Source organism: Leptidea sinapis, chromosome 45 (genome assembly GCF_905404315.1).
Source record: "Leptidea sinapis chromosome 45, ilLepSina1.1, whole genome shotgun sequence".
Classification (NCBI taxonomy): Eukaryota; Metazoa; Arthropoda; class Insecta; order Lepidoptera; family Pieridae; genus Leptidea; species Leptidea sinapis.
This window is the reverse complement of record NC_066309.1, coordinates 3,755,916-3,781,133: the sequence shown is the minus strand read 5'-3', so window position 1 is coordinate 3,781,133 and position 25,218 is coordinate 3,755,916. Positions and strand designations below refer to the sequence as shown.

At 34.2% G+C, this 25,218-nt stretch overlaps 1 protein-coding gene across 1 annotated transcript; it reads right to left on the bottom strand.

The window, feature by feature from the left end:
- Window positions 1-324: 324 nt before the first annotated feature.
- Window positions 325-23,319, bottom strand: LOC126977482 (cytochrome P450 4c3-like). Its single transcript, XM_050826324.1, has 11 exons — window positions 23,141-23,319; window positions 20,035-20,199; window positions 17,912-18,001; window positions 17,492-17,602; window positions 16,352-16,537; window positions 14,591-14,787; window positions 13,285-13,348; window positions 9,960-10,143; window positions 5,966-6,117; window positions 986-1,174; window positions 325-573 (listed from the first exon to the last, which is right to left on the bottom strand). The coding sequence occupies exons 2-11, from the start codon at window positions 20,189-20,191 to the stop codon at window positions 413-415; spliced, it is 1,491 nt and encodes a 496-aa protein (XP_050682281.1). The 5' UTR covers window positions 20,192-20,199; window positions 23,141-23,319; the 3' UTR covers window positions 325-412.
- Window positions 23,320-25,218: the final 1,899 nt, after the last annotated feature.

Here is a 25,218-nt window from a genome sequence, read left to right as displayed (position 1 = left end):
ACACACTAATACAAGCCGATCGGCCGCGATTATGAGATTTGCCATCGTCTGTGACAGATCATTTTGCGTCGCAATAAAATATTTTGTTGTGCGTTGTGAAAAAGTGTAAAAACAATAATATAAAAGTATTTGTGGATTTATTATGATTATCTAAGGGAAACAAAATTGTGTAACTGGTATACCCCGTAACTGCACACACACTAACATAAAGGTGCTTCACTTGGTAATATAACGGCGCGGAGTCCTTCTTTTTTTTTTAGTCCGTGCATTAAACATGCTGCGAAATGGATAAAGTTCGGATGTACCGAAGTAAAAGACATGGTATTTCTTGTAATATTTTATTCAAAGTATAGAGATATATAATAAAATTATTAATACTGAAAAAATACAGAATATTATAATTTTAATTTAATTAATTTACAATTTCCCGTTTGATGACACGTAATTGGTGCCCATTCACAGGGAAAAGAAGCATCTCAATCTTTAGGGCACCAATTTCATCAGCTTCGATCTTGTATGTTCTTAGAACGCTTGATAGTATGCTTTTTATGATGATCATACCGAAGTTTCGACCTGTTGATAGAAATAACATATTTAATATAAAGGTAAGTATATCTTTTGCAGTTAATATGTATTAGAAAAATAAATCGTTCGTAATAGTAATGTCCGGAATCGAATCGAATTGAATATAATATATAGAAGGTAATATCCACGAAACTAGCGAAGATTAGAATGGCATATATTTTTATATACCTACCAAACCTATAGCGTTTGGAGTTTGCGATGTTTTATACCGAATCGGATATTATTTGGACTGACAATCTTTGCAATCGAAACATATGTCAGGACAAAATAGGAACGTTTGCACTTTGGAGAGGAAATATTATAAAAAAATACTGATTTATGAACTCGAATACGAAATAAATTTTCGGAAAAACGAATGTGTGCGAACAAAGTAATTGTTCGTTACTAAATTTATACATACCAATACAATTCCTGGAGCCATAACTGAATGGCATAAAAGCGGCAGGATGACGATCGCGCGAACGTTCTGGAAGGAATCTGTCAGGGTCGAACTCATCCGCGTCAGAGCCCCATATAGCCTTGGATCGATGCATTGCGAATGCACCCACAACTGCGCTAGTTCCTGATGGTAGAGTTACACCGCAGTCAGCTGGAAATAAAAAAAAAAGATTTCTTATTAAACTACAGCGCTCCACCTAAAATTTTGTGTTTGATCAATTACTTGAAATTGAAAGCAAGAACTCGCATGGGTAATGCTGGTAATGGCTCAAGGCTCATAACAATGCTCGTAACATTTTACTTTGCGGTGATAAGAACGAAACCTAATGTACCACATCATAACATAACCATAGAACGTCTAAAGCAGAAATTATTTTGTTTTTTCTTTCTGTATTTTCCATCTTGGCAATCTGACTTTAAACAATGATCCAATGCAAGGCAGATTGAATTTGTCTGTATTTTGGTGTGAGTTCTATATTATTGAGAGGCTTTTCCAGTAAGAAGTCTCTCGCTCATAGTCAGGTTTCTTGCTGCTAGTCCCTGAATGCTGTGGCGTTTTAGTCTGGAGAATTTAAAGCTCCCAAGAACCTGATAACAAGTAAACTACAGATTCTGGAATTTGTTTGTATTAAATTTTTTTATTAGTATCTTAGCCTTTTTAAATTATTTGATTGAGAGAGATTGAGAAGAAGTGACAAAATTTGAGGAAAAGGATATCGAAAGTATGAGCAAGTTATATTTAAGAAAATCTTTTGTTGAGAATGACTACCATATACTTATTTTCACAATATGGAATAAAGCTACATGGCAAGAAATTATTCATGAATATATTTAAATAAGTGATTCAGTAAACAGTAACTAGGTAATGAAAAGAGCACACGCTAAGCATCGTCAGAGAAATAAGAGGTATGTAAATACCAAATACTGTGAATGTGACCTTGATTTTACTGCAGCTGTAACAGATCTGTTTTTAGTTATTTATGCAACTGTTGTGTAATAAAGGGTATTAAAACACGAGATCCGAGAGTGTGGAACGCGCGTAAACGAAAATGTTCTTTTTTTGAAATTCATACAGATACCACGCATCGAGCAATAAGAATGTGGCTGTCTGTTGAAACTCTTTGCGCATGAAGGGATCGAAAAAAAAACATAGGAGTGTTGTTATGAAATTCAGTACAACATTACAACACTCCTTTGGATGATGTAATGGTTATTAGAACATTGGGTGTTTTAATGTTGGCAATAAGCTAACTGTTTCAGAATATTTAATAGAGGATTTAAAGCATGGGTGTAGATAAAATATATTATTTAATGATACATTTCCATCTATAAGTATATTGACTCATCACGCATCACATTATCTCTGGAACTAAAAGGCGTAGGGACTTGAAAGGAGGATGGCGAGTATGCATGTATGTTGGGACCCACTGAAAGAAGTGGCGTACATCATGGAAACTTATTAATAATTATAGAACGTAACAAAACTAAGAAAAGCAAGTCTAAAAAAGTGGGAGAAAAAAGATTTGATCCCAGAAAATTTACAAAACAAATGTGTTACGAAATTTAAAAGAATTGTTAAAAAACGTTTGTGTGGGAAAGATTTTCTTAATGACACCACGGACTGGGAATAAAGCGAATACCCTTAGGCTCTTTAATTATAAATGTTTATTGTACGATATATGTATTACATTGTAATCCATATATTTTTATAAAAAAAAAACCCACTGAGTTACGTGCGCCCGTTCATCTCAGGTCTGAGGCAGTCTATTTTGAATGGGTGGTAGTTTTTGACGTTCAATAAATGATTATGATTCCTATTTTGAATAAAAATATTTGAATAACAGATAATAGAATAGAATAACAGTATGTTAAATAAAAAAAAAAAGGATTTCATTTCAAATCGGCAATTTCATACTTTAACCCCTAATACCTTCTATATATATATATATATATTGTACATTCTAGTGTTGACATAGACTTACACTATACTATATATATATGCGTATAGTTAAACAAAGCGCGCGGGAAAAAAGATCATCTCTAACGGAGATACAGAAAGATAGAAAAGGTAAGCGAATCTATTGTTTCTGTAACCGATTTTGATTGAAATTTCGTAAACAGCCACTCACACTTGGCATTAGCTCCGTAGTATCTTGAATATTAAACAACTAACTAACACTGACAAAATATATAATACGGTTCCGCATAATTGGACTCTCACTTGGTGTACTTGGTATGCATACCAGCGTATGGATGTTGATGTTATGTGTTTGTGGCGTTCTGATGGGGTAGCCGAGCAATAAGTAATTAAAAATCATACTCGGCTAGCACTCATCTTATTAAATTACTAGTATTATTAAGTTGCGTACAGACTGGTGTAACGTAACATAAATGTATAATTTTTTTTGCAAATAAGGGACGAAACGAGCGGGACGTTCAGCTGATGGTTATTGATGCGCCCTACTCATTACAATGCGGTGCCACTCAGGATTCTTGAAAAACCCAAAAATTCTGAGTGGCACCACAATTGCGCTTGAGACATAAGATGTTTAGTCTCATTTGCCCAGTAATTCCACTAGCTGCGGCGCCCTTCAGACCGAAACACAATAACACAATAATGTTTACACATTACTGCTTCACGGCAGAAATGAACTAAGTAACGTGCGCGTGAACTGAACACAAGACGTCCAAACTATGAGAAATTGTTACCTTTCATCATTCATGATACATTGCAGCGATGTGTACATTACATTTTACCAATCTGTACGCACCTTTAGTTTACTCACGTAGACTCGCTAGCGATGAGACAAATATTTGTTTGAAAAAATTTGATGCCGTATAATTTTTAATGCAAATATTTGAAAATTTTTTGCTAGCGACCTTACGTCAGATTCACGGTAAGGGTATCACTGTATTGTCTTTTGCTCATCTATAATAATACAAATATAACGTCATGTTTGTGTCTTCAGAAGATTAGGCCATTTAGATACATGTTAGTTTTGTATAAATTTGTATATTTAACGTCAAAGTAACAATAATTACATATTCGAAAAAAATACTTTTAAGCGACTAAACGCGTGTAAGGACTGGCATTGAATGTTTAAATTAGATGTTAAGTTTACCAAAAAGTAAAAATAAGTTTACGACCATTTAAACTAAGCGCTTTTGAATCGTCACTATAAATATTTAATTTAAATTACTGAATCTACTATATATTCGGAAAAAGTAGAGTTTGCGAGAAGAACATACAAGAAACTCAACGGCCACTCATTTCAATTAATAGAGTATACAATGGCTGTACTATATTGTATACAAAACAAATTAGTTTTTAAAGTGCTGCATCCAATATATTATTATTATTAATTGTATATTAAATACATTTTTCATTCCGTTGTCACAACCTTCATTACAATATTATAAATCCTTCATACATTACTTAGTTCACTTAATTCTACTTAATATTATTATACTATAATAACAATACAAGTAATGGAACATACACGATATTTTTCTGGACAAACAACACCAAATACATCAAAATAATTTTCAAATATTCACAATGCTTTTGAAAATAATCGCACCACTAATCCCGTAGGATAAGAAGTGTTTCTAATAGTTAATTAAAATATTTTATATTATTTTAGTTGTCATTAAACTAGGCCGGGCCTGTATTTTAATACAAAGTATTGTGTTCAATATTAAAAGCGTTTTTAATATAAAATATTTCATGATAAAGAATAAAATGTATAAATATAAATAATCCTATATTGGATGCGTCCACCTTTAGAGCTTGAATTCAATGTTTGTGTAAGGATGCTTCGTGAACATGATGGTCGTGATTATTGTTGTAATTAGTAATCGCATCCCATGCCGTTTCGTCCTGAAAAAAGAACGAATGGAAATCCATTCCTTTGTTTGGTGTGTGATTATGTAGTGAAAGAAAAATTCTGTCATCTGTCATCAAAGATGGCGATCATAATATTTAAGCATGTAGCGTCTAGGAAACAGGTCAAACAGCTCTTCGGAACACTTCCCATGATAAATGCAGTAGAAGACACAATGAATCGACGTAAGTTGATGTTAATGATTTAAATGATGATTAAAAAAAAGTTAACCAGATTTGTTACACGAAGAGCTACTCATATCGAGCTGCCAATGATGAGAAGTAATTATGGAAAACAGACAATAACCTTGACCCCCTCAAAGGTTTCAGATATATAACAACCTGCCCTCAGAAATAAGAAATGCCAAAACATTGACTTCTTTTAAAGCGAACCTTCAAAGGCATATACTCAATAATTATGAAACGTTTCAATAACATAAGTGGGTTATTTTATGTCTTATCTATTTGCCTAATATTGTATTGCATTCTGTACCTACCAAAATCATTGTTTGTAAGTACCTACCTTAATTGTTAAAATGTTAATTTCTCATGTAAGTGACTATACGTCGTAATGAGAATAAAGTTATTTAAGGCGAAGAGTAAGCAGAAAACACGCAAACATGGTGTTTTTAGACAAGTTTTGTGGTGAAAGTATAGCATTTCGAGCTATGAACACTACTTAATCCTGTTACACATATCGTCAAGTCTTATTTGTAGGTTGCTAATGCTTGCTGTTGGTCATAGTTAACACTGCCGAGCCTTTTTGAACTACCACTTTTCTTTGAAGTTAACCAAGTTTTTACGCATGGCGTGACGCATTTTTTTGTTACTTCTCTCAGAAAAGTTATTCTTATAGCTTGTACTTTTTTGTGTAGGTTCATTTATTCAGATAAAAAGTGAATAACAAGGATTGTAAGCATATAAACTGTTTTCCAGCCAAGAATTTTGAAAATATAGGCTTTGTTACATAGATGGCGGGCCGGCAGCCGTGAACTCATATCGCTCAAGGTCGCTGGCATTTAGTGTCGCATTAAACCTAATGATGAAGTTGGTACATACGCAAAAATACAGTCTTGTCGATGTTCCTGGCTATGACAGGTATTACTGTGTACAGACGCATGCTCTCCTTGACAACTCGCTCCAGTAAGTGCATCTGTTGTAAGTCTTCCTTGGTCGCTCCTCGCTTAGAATTACCAAATATAGCTTCTTGTCTGTAGAAGAAACAGCGAACATTAATATTGATGTAAATAAAATACTAGATACCAATATGTCCCCCAATGATGTAGGTACAGGCATTAACATTTAAACATTCGCATTAACACACATGCATATATAAAATAAAAAACATAATTATGTAGGTAATATAATAATATTATATAGCTCTAAAACACATCCATGCAGATATACATCTAATACTTATAATAAAACTGTAGAGATATAGAAATAAATGCTTAAAACTGAGTTTGAGATAGAAAGAATAGGAAGATAGGAAGAAGAAAAATAGAATCCAGTTTTTTTTTTTCATTTTTTTTTTGTTTCTCTGCATGTACGTGCTAATCTCTGAAGCGGTTGGACCGATTTAATTGAAATTTTGCATATACCTTACATCCCCGATCAACATTTTAAAATCATTTCATCCCGGAATGATAAAGAGTTCCCGTTGGGTATTAAAATAATATAGTAACTTTTATAGCTTAGTACACCACAACTTATGCAGCTAATATAATAAAATTTGGTTTTTCATTTGAAAATACAGGACGAGACGAGCAAGGCATTCAGTTGATGATAATTGATTCGCCATGTCCATTACTATGCAGTGCCGCTAAGGATTCTTGATGCCCATAAATTCTGAGCAGCACCACAATTGCGCTCGTCACCTTGAGATATAATATGTTAAGTCTCATTTTATCAGTAATTTCACTAGCAACGGCGCGCTTCAGACCGAAACACAGTCATGTTTAGGTACACATCTCTGCTTCACGGCAGAAATAGGCGCCGTGGTGGGACCCATAATCTAGCTCCTCCATAAGAGCCTTCCACTGGTAGACGGTATGTTGATACCTTGTCCTCAATAAAAATCAAAGGATCTTCCTGTAGTTCTTGATCCTCCAATAAAAGCATTAAAATAGTAGATTTAACAAAAATATCCGTGGGTGCATAATAATTTGAAGAGGTGGTGGTGGGTTTTTCCAACACTTCGCAGCCGCCGAAATGCTGATGTGAGGAAGATGGGCATAATTACTATATGCGAGTATTATGTGACATGTTGTCATCTCTTCGCCTTTACGATACCGAATAGCAGAATAGCATAGTCAAGTGCAATTTCATAAGACTTTACAATATTATCAATATTCATTTTCTATAAGGAGTAACGAGGTATAGTCGCGGGATAGAAATTCAATCGTCTTGAACACGTTGTATAAGACGGTTGATCCGCTCTGAAAAAGGCGGACTTATATCAATAAAGCAAAAAAAGGCATTTATTTTCTCAAAATTCATTCCTTTAGAATTATTTTTGATGTCATTTCTAATATACAAGATACTACTAGCGCTTCGGAAACAAATGGCGGTCTAAGAGAGAAGAAGCGGCGCAAGAAACTCTGTCTCCGTGTCGGCATCCATATAAGTAAATTTTAGAAAAAAAAACCAAGGATCCACAGGGCGTCGTAAATTCAAATATATTATAATAACCGTTCCTTGAAAGGTTGCAAATCATGAAACAGGTCTTCAAGTGGATAATAATCACATTTTAAGTATTATACGAGAAAAGGAAAATATTAAATTAGCATTGTTGACCAACATATAAGGTTTACTCTGCCCATGAGCCTTATGGAGATGGATTTGAAGTTAGTCTGGAAACAGAGGAGGGATAGAGAAGACCTATGATCAAAATATATGGGATTAAGGGTTTTTTTGTAATAATAATAATAATAATAACTGTCGCCCTAACCACCGGCGGAAGTTATATATATAAATGTAGAAAATAAGATGAAATTGTTATAATAATAATAAAAATAACTCATTTTATTCCATACGTTTTACAAATAGAACTACAAACAATAATTAATGGCTTTTTCATGACAAGATTGACTTTACATTGATTTTAGTTAAATTACAGTTTAAATTAAATATATATGTAATTTTAATAAATATATTATTAGAAAATAATTAAATATTAAATAAAAATTAATATAATTTGATACATTTCATTAATGATTCTATGATGAACACTAAAATTATTTATTTAAGTGAACCGTTTAAGCCTTTAACAGTCGCTCACTATCTAAACGTCTGTTTGTGTACTCGGCTCTTACTCTAGTAAGTTTTATAATGTTGAAATTGAATAGGCTATTCTTCAATATATTCTAAAATTATCATACATATTCGAATACCAACAACAAAAAATGGTAAATTTATTTCTTGAAAAAAATTCCACTTTATGCCAAGAAAAATTGTTTTAAATTAAATGATAAATAGTCGCGCTAAAAAGGGAGCCGCCATAATCGTGACGTCATAATAACATAAACAAAGAAACATCAAATGTGCGGTGCAATCCTTATTGATTTTTCAAAAAAAAAAATGATTTTCGTATCGTTGGTGCTATCGTTGCTAAAATCAATTTTCTGCTATAGCGACGTCACAAAATGGTGGTCGGCGTTTTCGGTCACGTGACATACAGACAATAAAACTATGATTTTTATTTTGAAAATATAAATAATGCTCAAGTTTTTATAATTAATTAGTATTGAATTCGTATTTCTCATAGCAGAAACCATGCAAATAACATACTTACATAATTTAATTTTGATAGATAAAACTGACCTATTATCATTTATCAACAACATTAACACCACTACAAAATATTCCAGAGTTATGTTTTTAGTAAATTTTCGCTAATACCTAAGTTAAGCAAATGTGTCATGGTACTCCTAGGCGAATAGCTTTTAACACAACAAATATTTACTTAACGCTCATAACACCGGCATTTAAGATCCGATATTACAAATTTACGCAGCCTTTACCGTAAACATCTGCATCATAATAATATAGGTATTTGTTATCTGTAATATTTTGTTATTGCGCACAATTTATTAATGTTGCTGTTATATAATACAAATGGAAACAAAATGCTAAGTTCATAGCTTTGTTCTAGGGTTGCCATTTTATTGATCTTTTATATGAGTATTCTTTGAATATAATAGTCATAATATTATTTTCAAAAGATACCTACTAATAAACAAGGTCAATAAAATTGATTGATAGAGTGTCAATAATTATTGACATATGATTACACATATTATCTTGCACCAAACTAGGCATAGCCTGTACTATGGGGCAATGTTGCCTATATCAATACCATCTTTGTACTGACGAGGAAGGCTATTCGCGCTATTTATATCATAGGTCCTAAAGAATCATTGAGAGCAAAATTTTAAGAAATCTCGACTGTTGCCTCTCAAGATTATCGTTAAAGACTAAAGTTATTAAAATTTAATTTTCTGGTTAATAAAAGTTCATTTTTCCGAAAAATTGTCTTTTTTTGAAATGTTTTACCAGAAATTTACTCAATTCTTCAACAAGGTCTCTAAAATAACAATTTTTTTCCTTAAGCCTCGAAGTCCCGGTAATTTGATTGTAGGCTGTCCCATGTCCCGGGAGTTTGAAATTGTTGGGAACTCCCAAACCCTAATAGCGGTTGCTATTTTCCGAAGCTGGGCAAGGCAATAAGAGTGGTGTTGTCAAATAGCATTGTGATACGGTGTTGCGACAATTTGTTTCATCATATTTTGTAATTCAGCAATGTTTTTTTTTATAATAATTATTTTAGTGCCACAATTAATTATATTTTGCTTTAAACTATAACTGAGTGGACTCCAGTTTTGGAAGACCACTGCCACATCAAGTTTTGCTTTTGTTTCTTTTGTATTAAGTTCAGTAAGTTAAGTATTAGATTAAGCATATATTTTGTCCTCATTAACTTTTTTGTGTGAAGTTTTTCTTCCAAAATAAATTCATTTTCAATTTCATTTTCATTTTCAAAATCTATACTTACTCTTTTAGAACTCTTTCTTGAACATCTTGGTGCATCCCCAGCAGCATCATGGTGTACGCAATAACCAGAGCCGTAGTATCATTCCCCGCTATTGTTATCGAGTCGATGTGCTCTCGAAGCTGTTCGTCCGTGAATTCTATTTCTCTTCCGAACAGAAGGTCTAACACTGCCTTCAGTTTCTTTCCTGTCCACAAATTTAGGGTATTATCAAGTTATATTGTTTACGAGTATTCATCCACAGATTCGCCGGAAAAGATTATAAATGAAAAATAGATAAAAGGCATTTATTTCAGACATAATAAAACTCATAGTCACAATTTAGACACTGTAAAGGGCTGCCAGTTAAAAGTAAAATTAGAGTAACTGAAACTAAATATTGCACATAATATTTGTGCAGTCATTTTTTGTTCTTGACCATGTGAACAGAGATCCAGCGCTTAAACGCTGATTCATGATGTCGCGTCGCGTCGTCAGAGACAGCCGCGAGTATTTTGTTGAAATTAAAGCAGTCTTTCTCAAAAAGGGCGATAACGCCCCCTTGTTAGGGGCGTTAGAAACCTAGAGCCCAGAGCGTTAAAGGGCCCAGAAAAAAATGGGGGGCATTGGCGTGGTTTAGGAGAGCGATAGTTGATTCTTAATGTCATTTTGATACTTTATAATTAAAATTTTGAATAAGGGTGTATCTGTGATTTTACGGATCCATTAAAAAAATATGATCTGAATGTACGTTTTTGTATGACGGCCTGTTTGAACTCAGAATCACGGATCTATGATATCATATCTATAATAGTTTAGCCCTAATTAGTTTATATTTTTGCCCTGTATGATGGTATAAAACTAGGGATACTTGTTCTAGGAGTGTATAAAAAATTGGGGGCGTTGAAAAATAATTGATTTTCAAAAGGGGGCGGTAAAAGAAATAAGTTTGATTATCTCTGGATTACAGGCACAATACAGTAATAGAACGGTAGCGTTACTCAGCGGTCTCTTTGAAATTTATTCCTACGTCTGGGGGAACGTTAGGGTTGGTACATACAAAAAGAAAAATTACAGATTGACGATGATACAGATCACTAGTCTCGGCGGCGCGCGTACGACGCTGCGTGGCACTCAACAGTTTTGCTATCCCAAGATTGCTTAGCTTCCGTGTATGTCGTGTGTACGTGTGCGTGCGTCGATTAGTGCGTGCGTCGTAGATCAACCCAGCACCCGAGCCGAATATTATGAAGTGGTATGGAAATACACTCACTACACTTCGTAGCCTCACTCGGGTCGCTATCGGGGGGAGTAGACCACGCTTTCACCTGTCTATGAGTGGACGGAGAAAATCGAGGCGTTGCAGGTGCATTACCATAACTACATACACTTTCAACATCATATATTTATAGACACGATTTTTTTTGGGATTTGAGCTGTATCTACTTTAAGTAATTTGATTTCCGTAAGATATATTTTAAGACTAATGCGAATTTGTATAAAATCAATAACCTCATTTATAAATTTTCTCCTACTAGGGTTATTCTTCTAAATTCTAAATACTTGTCGAATTGGCATATTTTGGAATGGCTGTGATTAGAAATGAATTGTATGTTTTGGGTAGAACTAACCAGTACATAGAAAATCTATTTTTGGGATGGCCGTTAAAATAGTATTTTAGAATATTATAGAGCACATTACTCTACTTTACTTACTTAAGTCCAATTCAAGTCGAACATCATAATATAATGTTGAAAACAAAAAAATAAAAGAATTTTAGAATAATAGTGTGGCGGAAAATGACTTGTTGTTTTAAATTGGAAAAAATATTAATATGTTGTGGTTTAAAAGTCTTTTTTCCACGCAATTTGTATGAAAAGCGTCGACCATAAAACTCATTTAAGGCTGGGGACCGAACCAACGGCCTTGGCGAATCGAGCGAAGCTAGGTTACCTCTCCCGTACAAGATCGCCATTTTTTTTAATTAGAATTAGAAGCATTTTTAATTTATTACAAACATAATACAGGATTCTTTACAAACATAACAAAACTATGTGATGTTAAAGTTAATGTAAACAGTTAATAATTATTCGTTAAATTTTTATCTAGATTGAATGATTATCATGGCTCCAACTGCAAAAGTTTGGGGTATTTTGGTGATTTTTTTCGCAATGTCTATTAAAGATATAAATGTAAGGAAAAAATGAATTTACTTTTCATATTCTGTAGATATATAATTAGTTTTTGTAAGCATATAAGCTTTATATAAATCACAAATAAAATTTTAATGAACAATGCGGACTCGAACGACCTCTCGCGTTCCGTGCGTGTGCTCTGCCAAGTGAGCTAACTGCTTTGTTCAACTATCACTTTGTGGCAAATTTTTATTTGTGTATTAATCCTAGAGGTGAGGGTTACAACTTAAAAAAAATAATAAATTATTTAATTTATATAATAAAATAAAATATAACAAATTATTTAAAAAACCGTCAAGAAATAGTTTCAACTATGCGCTATTTTGGCGTTTTCTTGGGATAGCAGCCTTAACACTCGACCAAACCCGACACGGGTGTGATAAAATGGCTCGTCTTATACCCTTGTTACAAAATGTACTTTGGTTTGTATAATAAAGATCTAAACGTCAATAAAACATACTTAGGATCCTTCCAATAACATTGACAATGTGGATACAATACACTATTGAGCGAGTAAACCTTGAATTCGCGATAAACACTTAAATATTACAACTGTTCGCTTTATCTACGTAAGAATTGGTTTGATTCATGTGTGAATACAAATTATACAATGTTGTAGGATAATTTACGTACAAAACCATAATAAAATCATTAAACAAATGCTCTGTAATTATCACTTCTGACAAATAATCTTAATAATATATATAAATCCAGTGTCCTGATGTTTGTTGCCAGTGAACTCCTAAACTAATGAACGGATTTTAATGGGGATTACTTCATGAAGAGTTTAGTCCAATTTGAGAGATAGGATAGTTTTTATTTCGATTTGGGACCCACAATATTTGTTTTGTATGGAAATATTTTCTATGATATGAGAATTTATTGACGCACGGTTTGACAGTTCTGCTGTGAAACAATTTCATTATAACAACAGGGAGCTTAGAATATTGTTAATATTCCAAGACAGGGGGTATTTTTTACGAAATAATTCTTGATTTTATGAAATATTATTGACAAATTCATAAACAACAGTATTTTATTTATTATGTACAGAACAACGTGTATCGAGTCAGCTAGTATAATAATAAATAAGATCTTTTTTTTTTATAAATTTCTAGTCTATTTGCTTAACATAAATCAAAACTTTTTCTTACCTGACGTGGCTGCTGTTTGGTCTTTCTTACTGTTTTCATATTCAATACGCCTTTTTTGGACGACCTAAGGAAAAGTTATTTCATAATATATCATACAAACAGAAATAGGACAAACGTAAACTCGAAGGTAAAATGATTGCGAAACTGAAGTGGCAATGGGCAGGGCACATAGTTCGACGGACAGATGGCCGTAGGGGCAGTAAAGTCCTTGAATGGCGACCACGTACCGGAAGTGTTGGTAGGCCCCCACAAGATGGACCGACGATCTGGTCAAGACCGCCGGAATACGTTGGATGAGGGCAGCGCAGGACCGATCGTCGTAGAATTATTTGGGGGAGGCCTTTGCCCAGCAGTGGACGTTTTCTGGCTGATGATGATGATGAAACTTGAAGGAGTCTCCACGTATTATATTATTATTTTTTACTCCCCCTATAAGCAGCATTCTATACTTGTGAGATAAAGAACATAATTGTTTAAGTTTAGATTTTATTTGCTAGCTGCTTTAGGCTGCACCCATTCGAGTTGATACCATCAGCTGTAGTCCACCACCGGACATTACGTCTAAATGCGAAATTCCACCCACATCATGTTGACGTCTGGCGAATGCCTCCACTTCTACAACCACGCGTTTTGCAAGAAATTTCTTGCCTCGAATAGCCACTTTGTGGTATTAATAGACGGCTGCAATTTTTCCGACCCGAACTGACTTACGGCGGTTCCCAATATTGAGTCTATCTCTTACTTGAGATAAAAATCGCAACTATCGTTGACTTTTATGTCCCAATAAACTTATCAACGGTAACTCACCTTATCCGTACACGCTCTCTGTCAATGGGACGACGTATAGCTTACCAGCTATAGAAGTTTGTATGGAAATTGCAATTCACACGTCCCAATATAAGCCGATAAGAATGACTTATCGGGTATATTGGGACAGCTAATTACTAACAGTAGAAGGTAGTAATTTATCTCTATCTTTCGGTAGTATATTGGGAACAGCCGTTAGGTACCGTCAAGACTAGAGCGTACTCCCAACTTAAAGGCCGGTAACGCATCTATTGACCCCTGGTGGCGGATACCTCACCACTTGCAATCACATGAGCTTCTTCTCCATTTGCGTTCTCTATATCTCCATATCTTTCATCCCATAAAAGGTATTTAACCAGAGTATAAACAGGTGGTTACGCACATTTATTTTCATTTTAATATCACCCAATCAATAACAGAGCTAGAATTGAACAAGACAATTTTGCTTAAATATATTTATTACCAGTATCTATCTAGTGAGCTCAATTATAAATATTACCTCATTTGTGAACTTTTGCGTCAATTGTATGTTCCTTTTTTGCTGCTTAGCGTACCGGGTGAGATTGAAGATACAATCCGGCTGCATCCAAACCTTGAACAGCCTCATGTTGATAGTGGAAATGATGTCATGCCGAGCTTGCAGGTACGGGGTATCTGGCGAATGCTGAACGTCCATTCGCTCTCCCATAGAGGTCTCTACAAAGTCATCGAATCCGTAATTTTTTTTTTAGAAACTCGAATTGGTAGTTCAGTTTTTCTTAGTGAAACTCCTGGTGGGAATTGACACCCAACAGCCTTACTATCTATTGTAGTAGGCGTTACTTTGTGGAAATCCATAATTATACAAATGATTTGAGTTTTTTTTAGTGTTAATTCCACCAATATTTGTCTTTTAACAACTCAACACGTGTTTCGCCTCTACTGAAGTCTCTTAGTTTTAGAGTCTCGTGCCAGATTTTGGCGAGACAACACATCTTGAGGATGCCTCGTGTAGAGGTGAAACACGTGTCGAGTTGTTTAAAGACAAATAATGGCAGAATTAACACTAAAGAAAACTCAAATCATTTGTAGCCTTACCATCCACCAAATTTATTCAAAAGCCACATTGCTCGTAATTCTTTTAATTTATATTTGCACGAAAACTTGTATGTTTTTGTGCCTATTTGAAGCGCCACTCGCGAGCGTCCAGGGAACTAATTTTGACGTACAATGCAAATGGCTACAAAGGAACGTACAATAATTTGAAATCTTTTTGCATTTTGATTTAATTTCGTTCGTTTTCCGTGTTATTTATACGTCAAGAATCAACGTAATAAAGTACACAATTTTTTTTGTAAATAGTTTCGCACCATCTATCGATGTTTGCTGAGGTTGTAATCACTAGTTTTAGTGCCGCAGACTCTCGCTACATGGCCAACAGCGCCAAAATGGCGAATATCAAACAGGCACAAAAGCACTTTGACAGCCGCCAGTCCAGTGGTATATAGTAGAGGTCAGATATTGGATGAAAATTGGTGGACTGTTCACAGAACATCAATGTTTAATAAAATGATAACAGTTACTTAGGAAACTTAAAAGAAATACTTAGGAAACGTATGTTCAAGCCAGGTTTATTACTCTAGTATTCGTGACAAGCTACGTCTTACACTCGCAATTTGTATGTCACTTTGTGTTAGTGTTATTAGTTGGTTGCATTGCTCAAAATAGAGGTTCACTATCAACCTTAATTTTTTTCGACGTTTTCAAACCTGTCACTGTCTATGTACGTATATGCGTATGAATTGTCTGAGATCAGTTTCATTAAAGTTTAAGCTTGTGTGTACTAAAATCCTACCTAATTCTATATGAATACATAAAGGCACGGACGAGTAAAAAAAGGATATTAGCAATTAGTGAAGCACTTTTAAGCTAGTGTGTGTGCGGTTACGGGGGATACCAGTAACACAATTATTTTTCTCTTATATGTAATTTTGGCCATAAGGCAAATTTTACATTCAACTCCGATTTTCAAAATTCCGATAGATTGTTTCACACTTTTTCACAACGCACGACGGCTTTTTTAAAATATTTTATTTCGCCGCAAAACTAATCCGGTAAAAATCATAAGGGCGGCCGATCGGCTTGTATTGGTGTAAGTGTGTGCGTGGGGCTATGTATTTACACGTTCACCGGCTTGTTTAGGTGCTTCACTGTTTTGTAAGGTCACACGGAGTCCTTCTTTTTTTACTCGTCCGTGACATAAAGGTTGTTTCAAAATTACCAAACACGATATCCAAAGTGCAGGCCGTGATGTATGGAAGAACGTCAAACTTTTCTTTCCCTGACTGCTCTTCAAGTCGTTCCAGAAGAACGTCTGCCTGTTTTGATATCACCTCTAAATATTCCTCAATCACTTTGTTGTGAAATACAGGTATCAATACTCTCCTATGCGACTTCCATAGGCCTACTGCAACAATAGCGACATCTTGAGACTGTTATACCAGTGGGAGACTTCTTTGTACAAGATGCCGGTTAGATTATAGGTACCACAACGGCGCCTATTTCTGCCGTGAAGCAGTAATGAGTAAACATAACTATGTTTCGGTCTGAAGGGCGCGCCGTAGCTAGTGAAAGAACTGGGCAAATGAGAATTAACATCTTTAGTCTCTAGGTGACAACTTTTGGGTTTTTCAATAATCCTAAGTGGCACTGCATTATAATGGGCAGGGCGTATCAATTACCATCAGCTGAACGTCCTGCTGGACTCGTCTCCTATTATCATAAAAAAATATGGCAAAGATCTGGAGAGGTAGTAAAAAATGTCCAGCGCATAGTATGTGTAGTGTAAATAATATGTTGCAGCTACCTGGTTCTATCAGCCAGCAAGGTCTACCATATTATGAAAGTCTAGCCAATCAATAACTGATTTTTATTTTAATACGATTCCCCACACTTCTGGAGATAAAAATTATAATATCCCTGAAAAAGGCATCGTTTTGGGAAAACTAGTTTTAACTCAGGTTTAATGGGATATTTCGTTTATTTGCAGTGTTTATTTAATGGTTTCCCATCAACTGACGAAAAGAGCAAGACGAAATACGGTCTACCCATTACAATGCAGTGCCGCTCAGGATTATTGATTGAACTCGGAACTTCTGAGCGCCATCGCAAATACGCACGTCACGTTGAGACATAAGATGTTAAGTAGCATTGGTCCAGTTATTTCACTAGCTTTCAAGCAGAAACACGAATGCTTACCCATTACTGCTTGACGCAAGAAAAAGAATTGGTTCAACTATGACGCGGCCAATTCTTATTCAGCCATTTTCTATTATGCTATGTTTTATTGAAATTAGTATTTTATTTACCAGAATGTTAAATTTTTTCATTTTCATCATTAATAATATATTACTGAACTTACAAGGTGCAATGAAAAGTCCATGTCCCAACCAGGGTCGCAGAAAACGATAAACGCCGTCTTTGTCAAGGCAGTTCTCCAGAACTACTTGAGCATCTTTTGGATTAAGTAATGCTGCAAAAATTATCGAACGTTAATCAAGGCTACGTTAGTAGAGACGTAGAGTTGAAATTATATTGAATATTTCAATATTGAGGACTTTTATTTTATTGGTACCATTGGACAACGGCACTCCGTTTACGATGCCGTAAAGAGCAGATTCCACTTTTAGACCTAACTTGTTAACATCACCGGTGCTCATATAAGGCCTTAGTAAACATTTACCATCAAGTGATCCCTATTGCTTGCAGAAATATATAGTATCGTTCGAGTAGAAAAAAACAAAGATAAGCATAAAGAGAGTTGAGATCATGATCTACATACCCACATAGAGTTTTGGACCCAGCCATAGTTTCACTGCCCCCTTTTCTTTGATTGCTATTTGAGCTATGTCTTCAATATTCCGCAATAGACCTGAAAATATTCACTTTATAGAAAAACTCAAAAAGATAGGAAATCTTGTGGGGGGCCTACCAACACTGCGTCTTCTGCCCACAGCCACGTCAGTTTCGCAATCATATAAGCTATGTTGGTGACTTAGGTAAACAGTGTTAAATAATATTTATTTATTTATTAAGGCTTACCAACTAAATACATAATTTTACATATACGAATAAGATAAACATTAATATGTGTTACTATTTACATATCTAAATTAAATGTATGCACATCGTTACTAAACTCAAAAACTAATGCTAAAACAAATTAGAAAAATAACAATAATGAACTTACTTCTTTTTACATAATATGATGTTAAAGTTAAAGACAATGAAGGAGAAGCCGATAATCATAAGTTGCCAAAGACCGTGTAAGGATTATTAAGGAAAACATCAAAAAAGTTATACGTGTGCAATCATAAATATTTGTCAGTGATTGTCAATTTGTATCAAATCAAAATATGATCAATTGTGGTTCACACTCAGGTATAAGATGTGCATTTTTGTCAAACAAAAATAGTAGCACGTACCTGTTAATAAAACGAGCATACAAAATTCAGACAATAGTGAATAAATTATTGCAATTATTATTTTATACGTGTCTTGTAATTTTCGCAAGATGCATTTGAATTAATTTATTTAAATACGGTTATAGTTTTTTTTTTTTTATGGAATAGGAGGACAAACGAGCGTACGGGTCACCTGGTGTTAAGTGATCACCGCCGCCCACATTCTCTTGCAACACCAGAGGAATCACAAGAGCGTTGCCGGCCTTTAAGGAAGGTGTACGCGCTTTTTTTGAAGGTACCCATGTCGTATTGTCCCGGAAACACCGCACAAGGAAGCTCATTCCATAGCTTTGTAGTACGAGGGAGAAAGCTCCTTGAAAACTATATGTTTATCCCCCTTATTCATAATAGTCTGCTAATTTAAAGCATTACTAATTCTCACTCTGTCTTCTTCTATTGACCTAAGTCAGAAGGAGAAAAGACACTACTAAGCGGCTGTTTAATGTTAACGGACCATTATGAATAAGGGTGGAATCGGTGGGAAATATATATATATACCATATATATATTTCCCACCGATACAGAACAGTGGCTGACCCTGCCTATTGAGCTATTAGAGGGCCCGAGTTCGAATCCCGGTAGATGTAAGCATTTATATGATGAATAATATTGATGTGTATGTATGTATATCGTATTAGATATATCGTTGTCTGATACCATGATCGTGCTTAAGAAATTATTATTGAAGGTTTTTTATGACAATGAAGCAGTGGACTTAATTTTACTATTAAACGATCGGTATAAATTAAAAAAATGATTGGTTGAAAGCATATTTTTTAAAGTTTAATTTCTTTTTCAGTAAATGTAATAATATCGACTTAATTACGAGTAGTACTTGTCCACATAATATTATATATATTATCATGTATCTCGAAACTGACGCTAAACTTGATGATATTTGATACTAAGCGGTGGCTTTTGGGGACATAGAAAAACCGAGCTTACATACCGAGCACAGTATAACCATCTAGGTAGATAAAACAATTGTTCTTTCACACACACACACACACTCACTTCGTTTTCATGTCGGTGTTAGCAGAGACATCAGAATGCCACTTGCTTATATCCTGACAGATCTCACACGCTTCCTCTACATTCATTATGACTCTTTTCTTATGCTCGCCGGGAAATAATTAAAAAAACTGTTTCAGATGTATAAAAATTAAAAAAAGTTATAGTTATGATAGATATGGTATGGCAGATATTTTTTTTTATGGAATAGGAGGACAAACGAGCGTACGTGTCACCTGGTGTTAAGTGAACACCGCCGCCCACATTCTCTTACAACACCAGAGGAATCACAAGAGCGTTGCCGGCCTATAAGGAAGGTGTACGCGCTTTTTTTGAAGGTATCCATGTCGTATCGTCCCGGAAACACGGCACAAGGAAGGAAGCTTATTATAATAAGAAGGTTTTGTTATATTCCACATAATATACTTACTCTGTGGGTCTCCAAGAAACATCATAGCGTGTCCAATGATGGGCATCGCCGGTGGAGTCGGTAGGTCCTCTGTAGCTTTATCTAGTTTCCGAGAGTTGAGTGACCAGTAACACCAGTAACTACAGGCCACGAATATAAGAACTAACAAGATGAACATCTTGCAGCCTGAAACAATAATAGTTTCTGTAATCAACATGATTCAACTCTAATCTTTAAGATGCACTTTTATTCATTTTTATATTAAGTCATTATTCCTTTTAATATGAAAATTAAATGTCGTTATTTGTAGCCTTATAACCTTAATAAAAATTTAAATTACTTTAGTTGATCTCATAACCATTCTTGTTTTTTAGTCATATGTTTTCGAAATTAAATTTTACTAATCAACCAAACTGAGTGTACATCTATTATAGTCATGTGTATCAGTGTGTCTTCCTTTATAAAGTAAGACTCATTGATTGTTAAATATAACTGTCATAATGTTGATGATCTGTATAAATAAATAAATGATTCTAAAGTAACAACTTGGAGGGAAAAGTGGCAAAGAGAAAGATTACAAAAGCGCTCCGAGACGCCGACTATACAGAACAGTAAACAATAATTAGTAAAACAATACGTGCTAAGCCTGTGATTGTCAACTGTCTGTGCGATCGTCAACTGGTTATATCCGGTTTCGACGCGTACGCAACAAGCGGTCAGTGGACACTAACATATGCCCCGGATCAATGTAGTTGTGCAACCATTTCACGTGGTTGTATGAAGCTTAGTCTCTGTACCGTTTTAGTTACTCATGTGCTACGTTCTAACTTGCAGACTTCGAGCTTAATGTTGTTTATTTTTTTTATAATTTATTATGTAGGATAAAACCTTGTTATTACATATTTAAAATGAAAGTATATTGAACTAATACATATCTAACTATTGCTTATCCATTTTTAATACTTTTGTAATAGTTTCAATTCTACATAGCGTGTATTTTGGATGCACTATCTGGATTTCGTTATTATAGCGGCAATAGTAATACACACATTGTGAAATTTTGATAGATTATTGTAACTATTCTGCCTGATTCACATCTGTGTGACTATATTAATAATAACAGGCAGAATTGTTTTGGACTTACTCTGGCGGAGACATTTTTAAAGTGTTTCATAGTGTTATAAGGAAATTAAATGCAAGCTATTATTATTGAAGTGAAAATATCTTTAGCCGCGTTGGGCACTTTTGTAGGGGATAATCTTATTGGTTCGCGTCACCGACATACTGATGACATGCCGATAAATAAATAATAAAAAAAAAATATATCTTCTTTATATATATTAATTACGTGACACGTTGTTTGTCCGCGATGGACTCCTAAACTAATGAACGGATTTTAATGGGGATTACTTCATCGAGTGCAGTTTAGTCCAACTTGAGAGATAGGATAGTTTTTATTACGATTTGAGACCCATAATTATTTTTATTTCCAATATTTGTTTTGTTTGGACATAATATTTTCTATGAGAGAATTTGATGACGCACGGTTTGACAGTTCTGCTGTGAAAAAATTTCATTAAAACAACATGAAGCATATTTTACGAAATAATTCTTGGTGTTATGAAATATTATTGACAAATTCATAAAAAATCAGTATTTTATTTATTATGTACAGAACAACGACGGGTCTTCTAGTATCATATATATATCGTTAAACACTTTTTGGATGGGTGAAATCTCGTGATTTCGCGTCACTGAAATACTTATAGCAGTATATCTGTAGCTATACAGCTGACGTATTTTGCAATAAGTGTTGTTGTTATATCCTATAAGTGAAATTGAATGGATTAGGTAAAAAGTTCAATGTGTATATACTATGCAATGTTAAAGTAGTATTTTTGTTTGATTAATAGATAATTATAAAATTGAAAATAAGTTTAAAAATATAATCGAAACTAATAATTAAATGACTTTATTCATTATTAAATTTCAAATTTAAATACTAAAAGTTTTAAATCCTCACTTCCATCGGCAGTAACTGCCAACTTTTTTTGTAAATAAATTACTTACAAAACACAGTGAAATATTTTTGACATAGAGTAGAAAATATATAATTTAACGCCACACATTATTTTGTTTATTGAAGAACATCTTTAAATACTAAAATAAAACATAAAAATAAATTGTTTGTAGTAGCTGACCCGACTGACGCTGTTCTGTCAATAAAAAAAATGATGTAAGCATTCCAGAATAGCTGTTAAAGTATTAAGTCATCGGAAATGTTAATTTAAAGTGATAAGTTATAAACGAAACAAAAACGTATTTCTGAATTATTTTATAATATGTAGTAAATGATAAGGATTAATATCGTATTTTGCAAACATATTAACATTTTTTTAAATATTAAAATGGGTATACTTAGTATATTTTCTTTAAGTGATAGACCACCATATATTATTTTTTATATCTCAAAGGGTTTATATTGCGTTTTTGTTGAAAGCTCCCAGACGGCTAATGTCGTCGCCTACAAAAAATTTTGTCCACGATTACACAAATGTATACAAAAATTTATAAAATTATATTCTAAAACCTTCCTCAAGAACCACGGTATCTATTGGTGAAAACAGCATGAAAATCGGTGCACTAGTTTTTGAGTTCATCGCGAACAGACGCGGCGGAGTACTTTGTTTTACTTTTGTGGGGCGATGTATATGCATTTACAACAAGATCCCAGAAAATTTTCAAAACAAAAGTATAACGTTATTCAAAAGAATTGTTAAAAAACGTTTGTGTGGTAAAGGTTACTATAACATAAATGACTTTCTTAATGATACCACAGATTGGGAATGGAGTGACCGCCCTCAGGCTATTAAATAATAAGTTTAATTGTACAATATTACTTTGTAAACATATTTATTCGATGAAAAAAGCCCGCTGAGTTTGTTGCGCCCATTCTTCTCAGGTCTGAGGCATTCATTTTGGAATGGGTGGTAGTTTTTGACTTTCAATAAGTGATGTCACATCCTATTTTGAATAAAAATATTTGAATATAATATGCAGTGATTACGTATTACAAAAAGGATAGTGATATTAATACGACCAGTATTGTGAATAGATAAACCTTTACCTTAATGTTACTCGGACGAAAAACCTTTACGATAAAACCTTTGAAAAATGTTTACAATATCTGCAGCGAATTGTAGGACGAGGCGCGAACTGCACAACACAAGTGACGATTATGTTGATCCGAATGTTAATACGTTAATAATAGATCGACGTGTCCACGAGATCATGTCAACAAATATTGAAACATAACTTGCGCATAGTGTTGTGAATCGTTCAGTCAATATTATATTGTTGACTAGCATTTGACATGTGACGTTGTCCGCGACGAATTTATAACGACGTTATGACTGAGGCAGAAGCGCTTGCTAGATTATATGAAGGTTGCATAAATTAATAAAGGCTAATACCACTGGTCAGGCTATTCCGTATGTTTGTCATTTTTTGTGCCTATTTGAAACGCCACTCGCGAGCGTCCAGAGAACTCATTTTGACGTATAATACAAATGGCTGCGAAGGAACGTACAATACTCTGAAGTATTTTTGCATTTTGAATTAATTTCCTTCATATTCTGTGTTATTTATACCTTAAGAATCAACGTAATAAAGTACACATTGTTTTTTGTAAATAGTTTCCCACCATCTATCGATGTTTACTGAGGTTGTCATCACTAGTTTTAGTGCCGCAGACTCTCGCTACATGGCCAACAGCGCCAAAATGGCGAATAACAAACAGGCACAAAAGCACTACCAGCCCAGTAGTAGCTGTCAGTGAGGCTACTATACCATACTATAGTAGAGGTCAGTGAGGCTACTATACCATTAATGACTTTTTAAATGACAAGCTAGCGTGGAAGTAAACTGCTCAGCCCAACATATGCAACGTAAAATTGTATTCATGTTGTGCTGGATTTTTATTTGCAGTTCTTTTCCCAGTAGACATTAAGTTTTGCCATGAACTGCAATAGGTAAACTCGTACGGCCTTACAAATATACTTGAAATAACGTTATACATGAGCATAAACCAATAATATGCAAAATGTTGACTATGAGGCTGACAACACCGTCAATACAATGATAATTCTGAAGTTTTCCGAATGTCAAACAGCGTTGCAAATAATGGCGGGAAACGTTAAACGTCCGATTTCCGAATAAACCAATCATAAGCAAAATGTCTATTTGGAAACATTTTCCATATTCTTGGTTTATTCTCAGGTATAGCTTAATACAAAGTTTGTTTGAAAACCCGATTAGATATAGGTTTCGATTTTTTTTGTTAAAGCCATACCCAAGTTGCATTTTGAGCCCTACGGGTAAAATAAATATCTTTACATCTATATACCTAAATAAATCTTTAATTATTTCTCTCAGTAATTATAATCAACATGGAGTAAAAATAATAAAGTAATTTTTCCATTGCATACGTATACAAGAATCACTCCCATCGGAGATATTTGCAGTCTCTAGTACCAACCCTCCCTTTCTTCTCTTCTTCTTCTCCTGTTGAAATTACTTAAAGAAGGCATCGGTGGCTCAGTAAGTATAACCGTCGCGTCGATTCTCGCAACGGAGCCCCCGAATTGATTCTCGTCCGACACGTGCCGATATTTTCGGTTTTCGAACTCAATGGTACGTTAATTCCACGTTTTATAAGGTTGGCAACCTCCTTGTGATTCCTTTGGTGCAACAGGGGAGAATAGGTCACAATTATAGTTGCCGGATGTATACTCTTTTGCCCATCTCTTCTTATTTTGCCGAAAATCGGTTAGTTTTTATAAAAAAAAACATTGAGTCCAAATATCTCAAAAATTGTTATATTTAGGATAGGGTATTTGTGACTAAAATTATCGTTAATTATCTAGAATTTCTTAGTTTGTCTAAATTATATTTTCCTAGAAGATTATCGGTGTGCTTCGCTATTAAATTCTCCAACACGAAATAAAAGCAAAATTCATAAGTTTGTGGGCGTGAATTTGAATGCCATTGAGACTAGCATTTTTTTCCTTATCCTGTAAAAGTATTGCATTGTAGAAGTTTTATCCTACAGCACCTAGTCAATGCAAAGGATTCCTAGACATTTTGAGTAGATTTCTTAAAGTTCCAAGTAAAAAATTGTTAACTGTGTGTTATATCACAATCTAT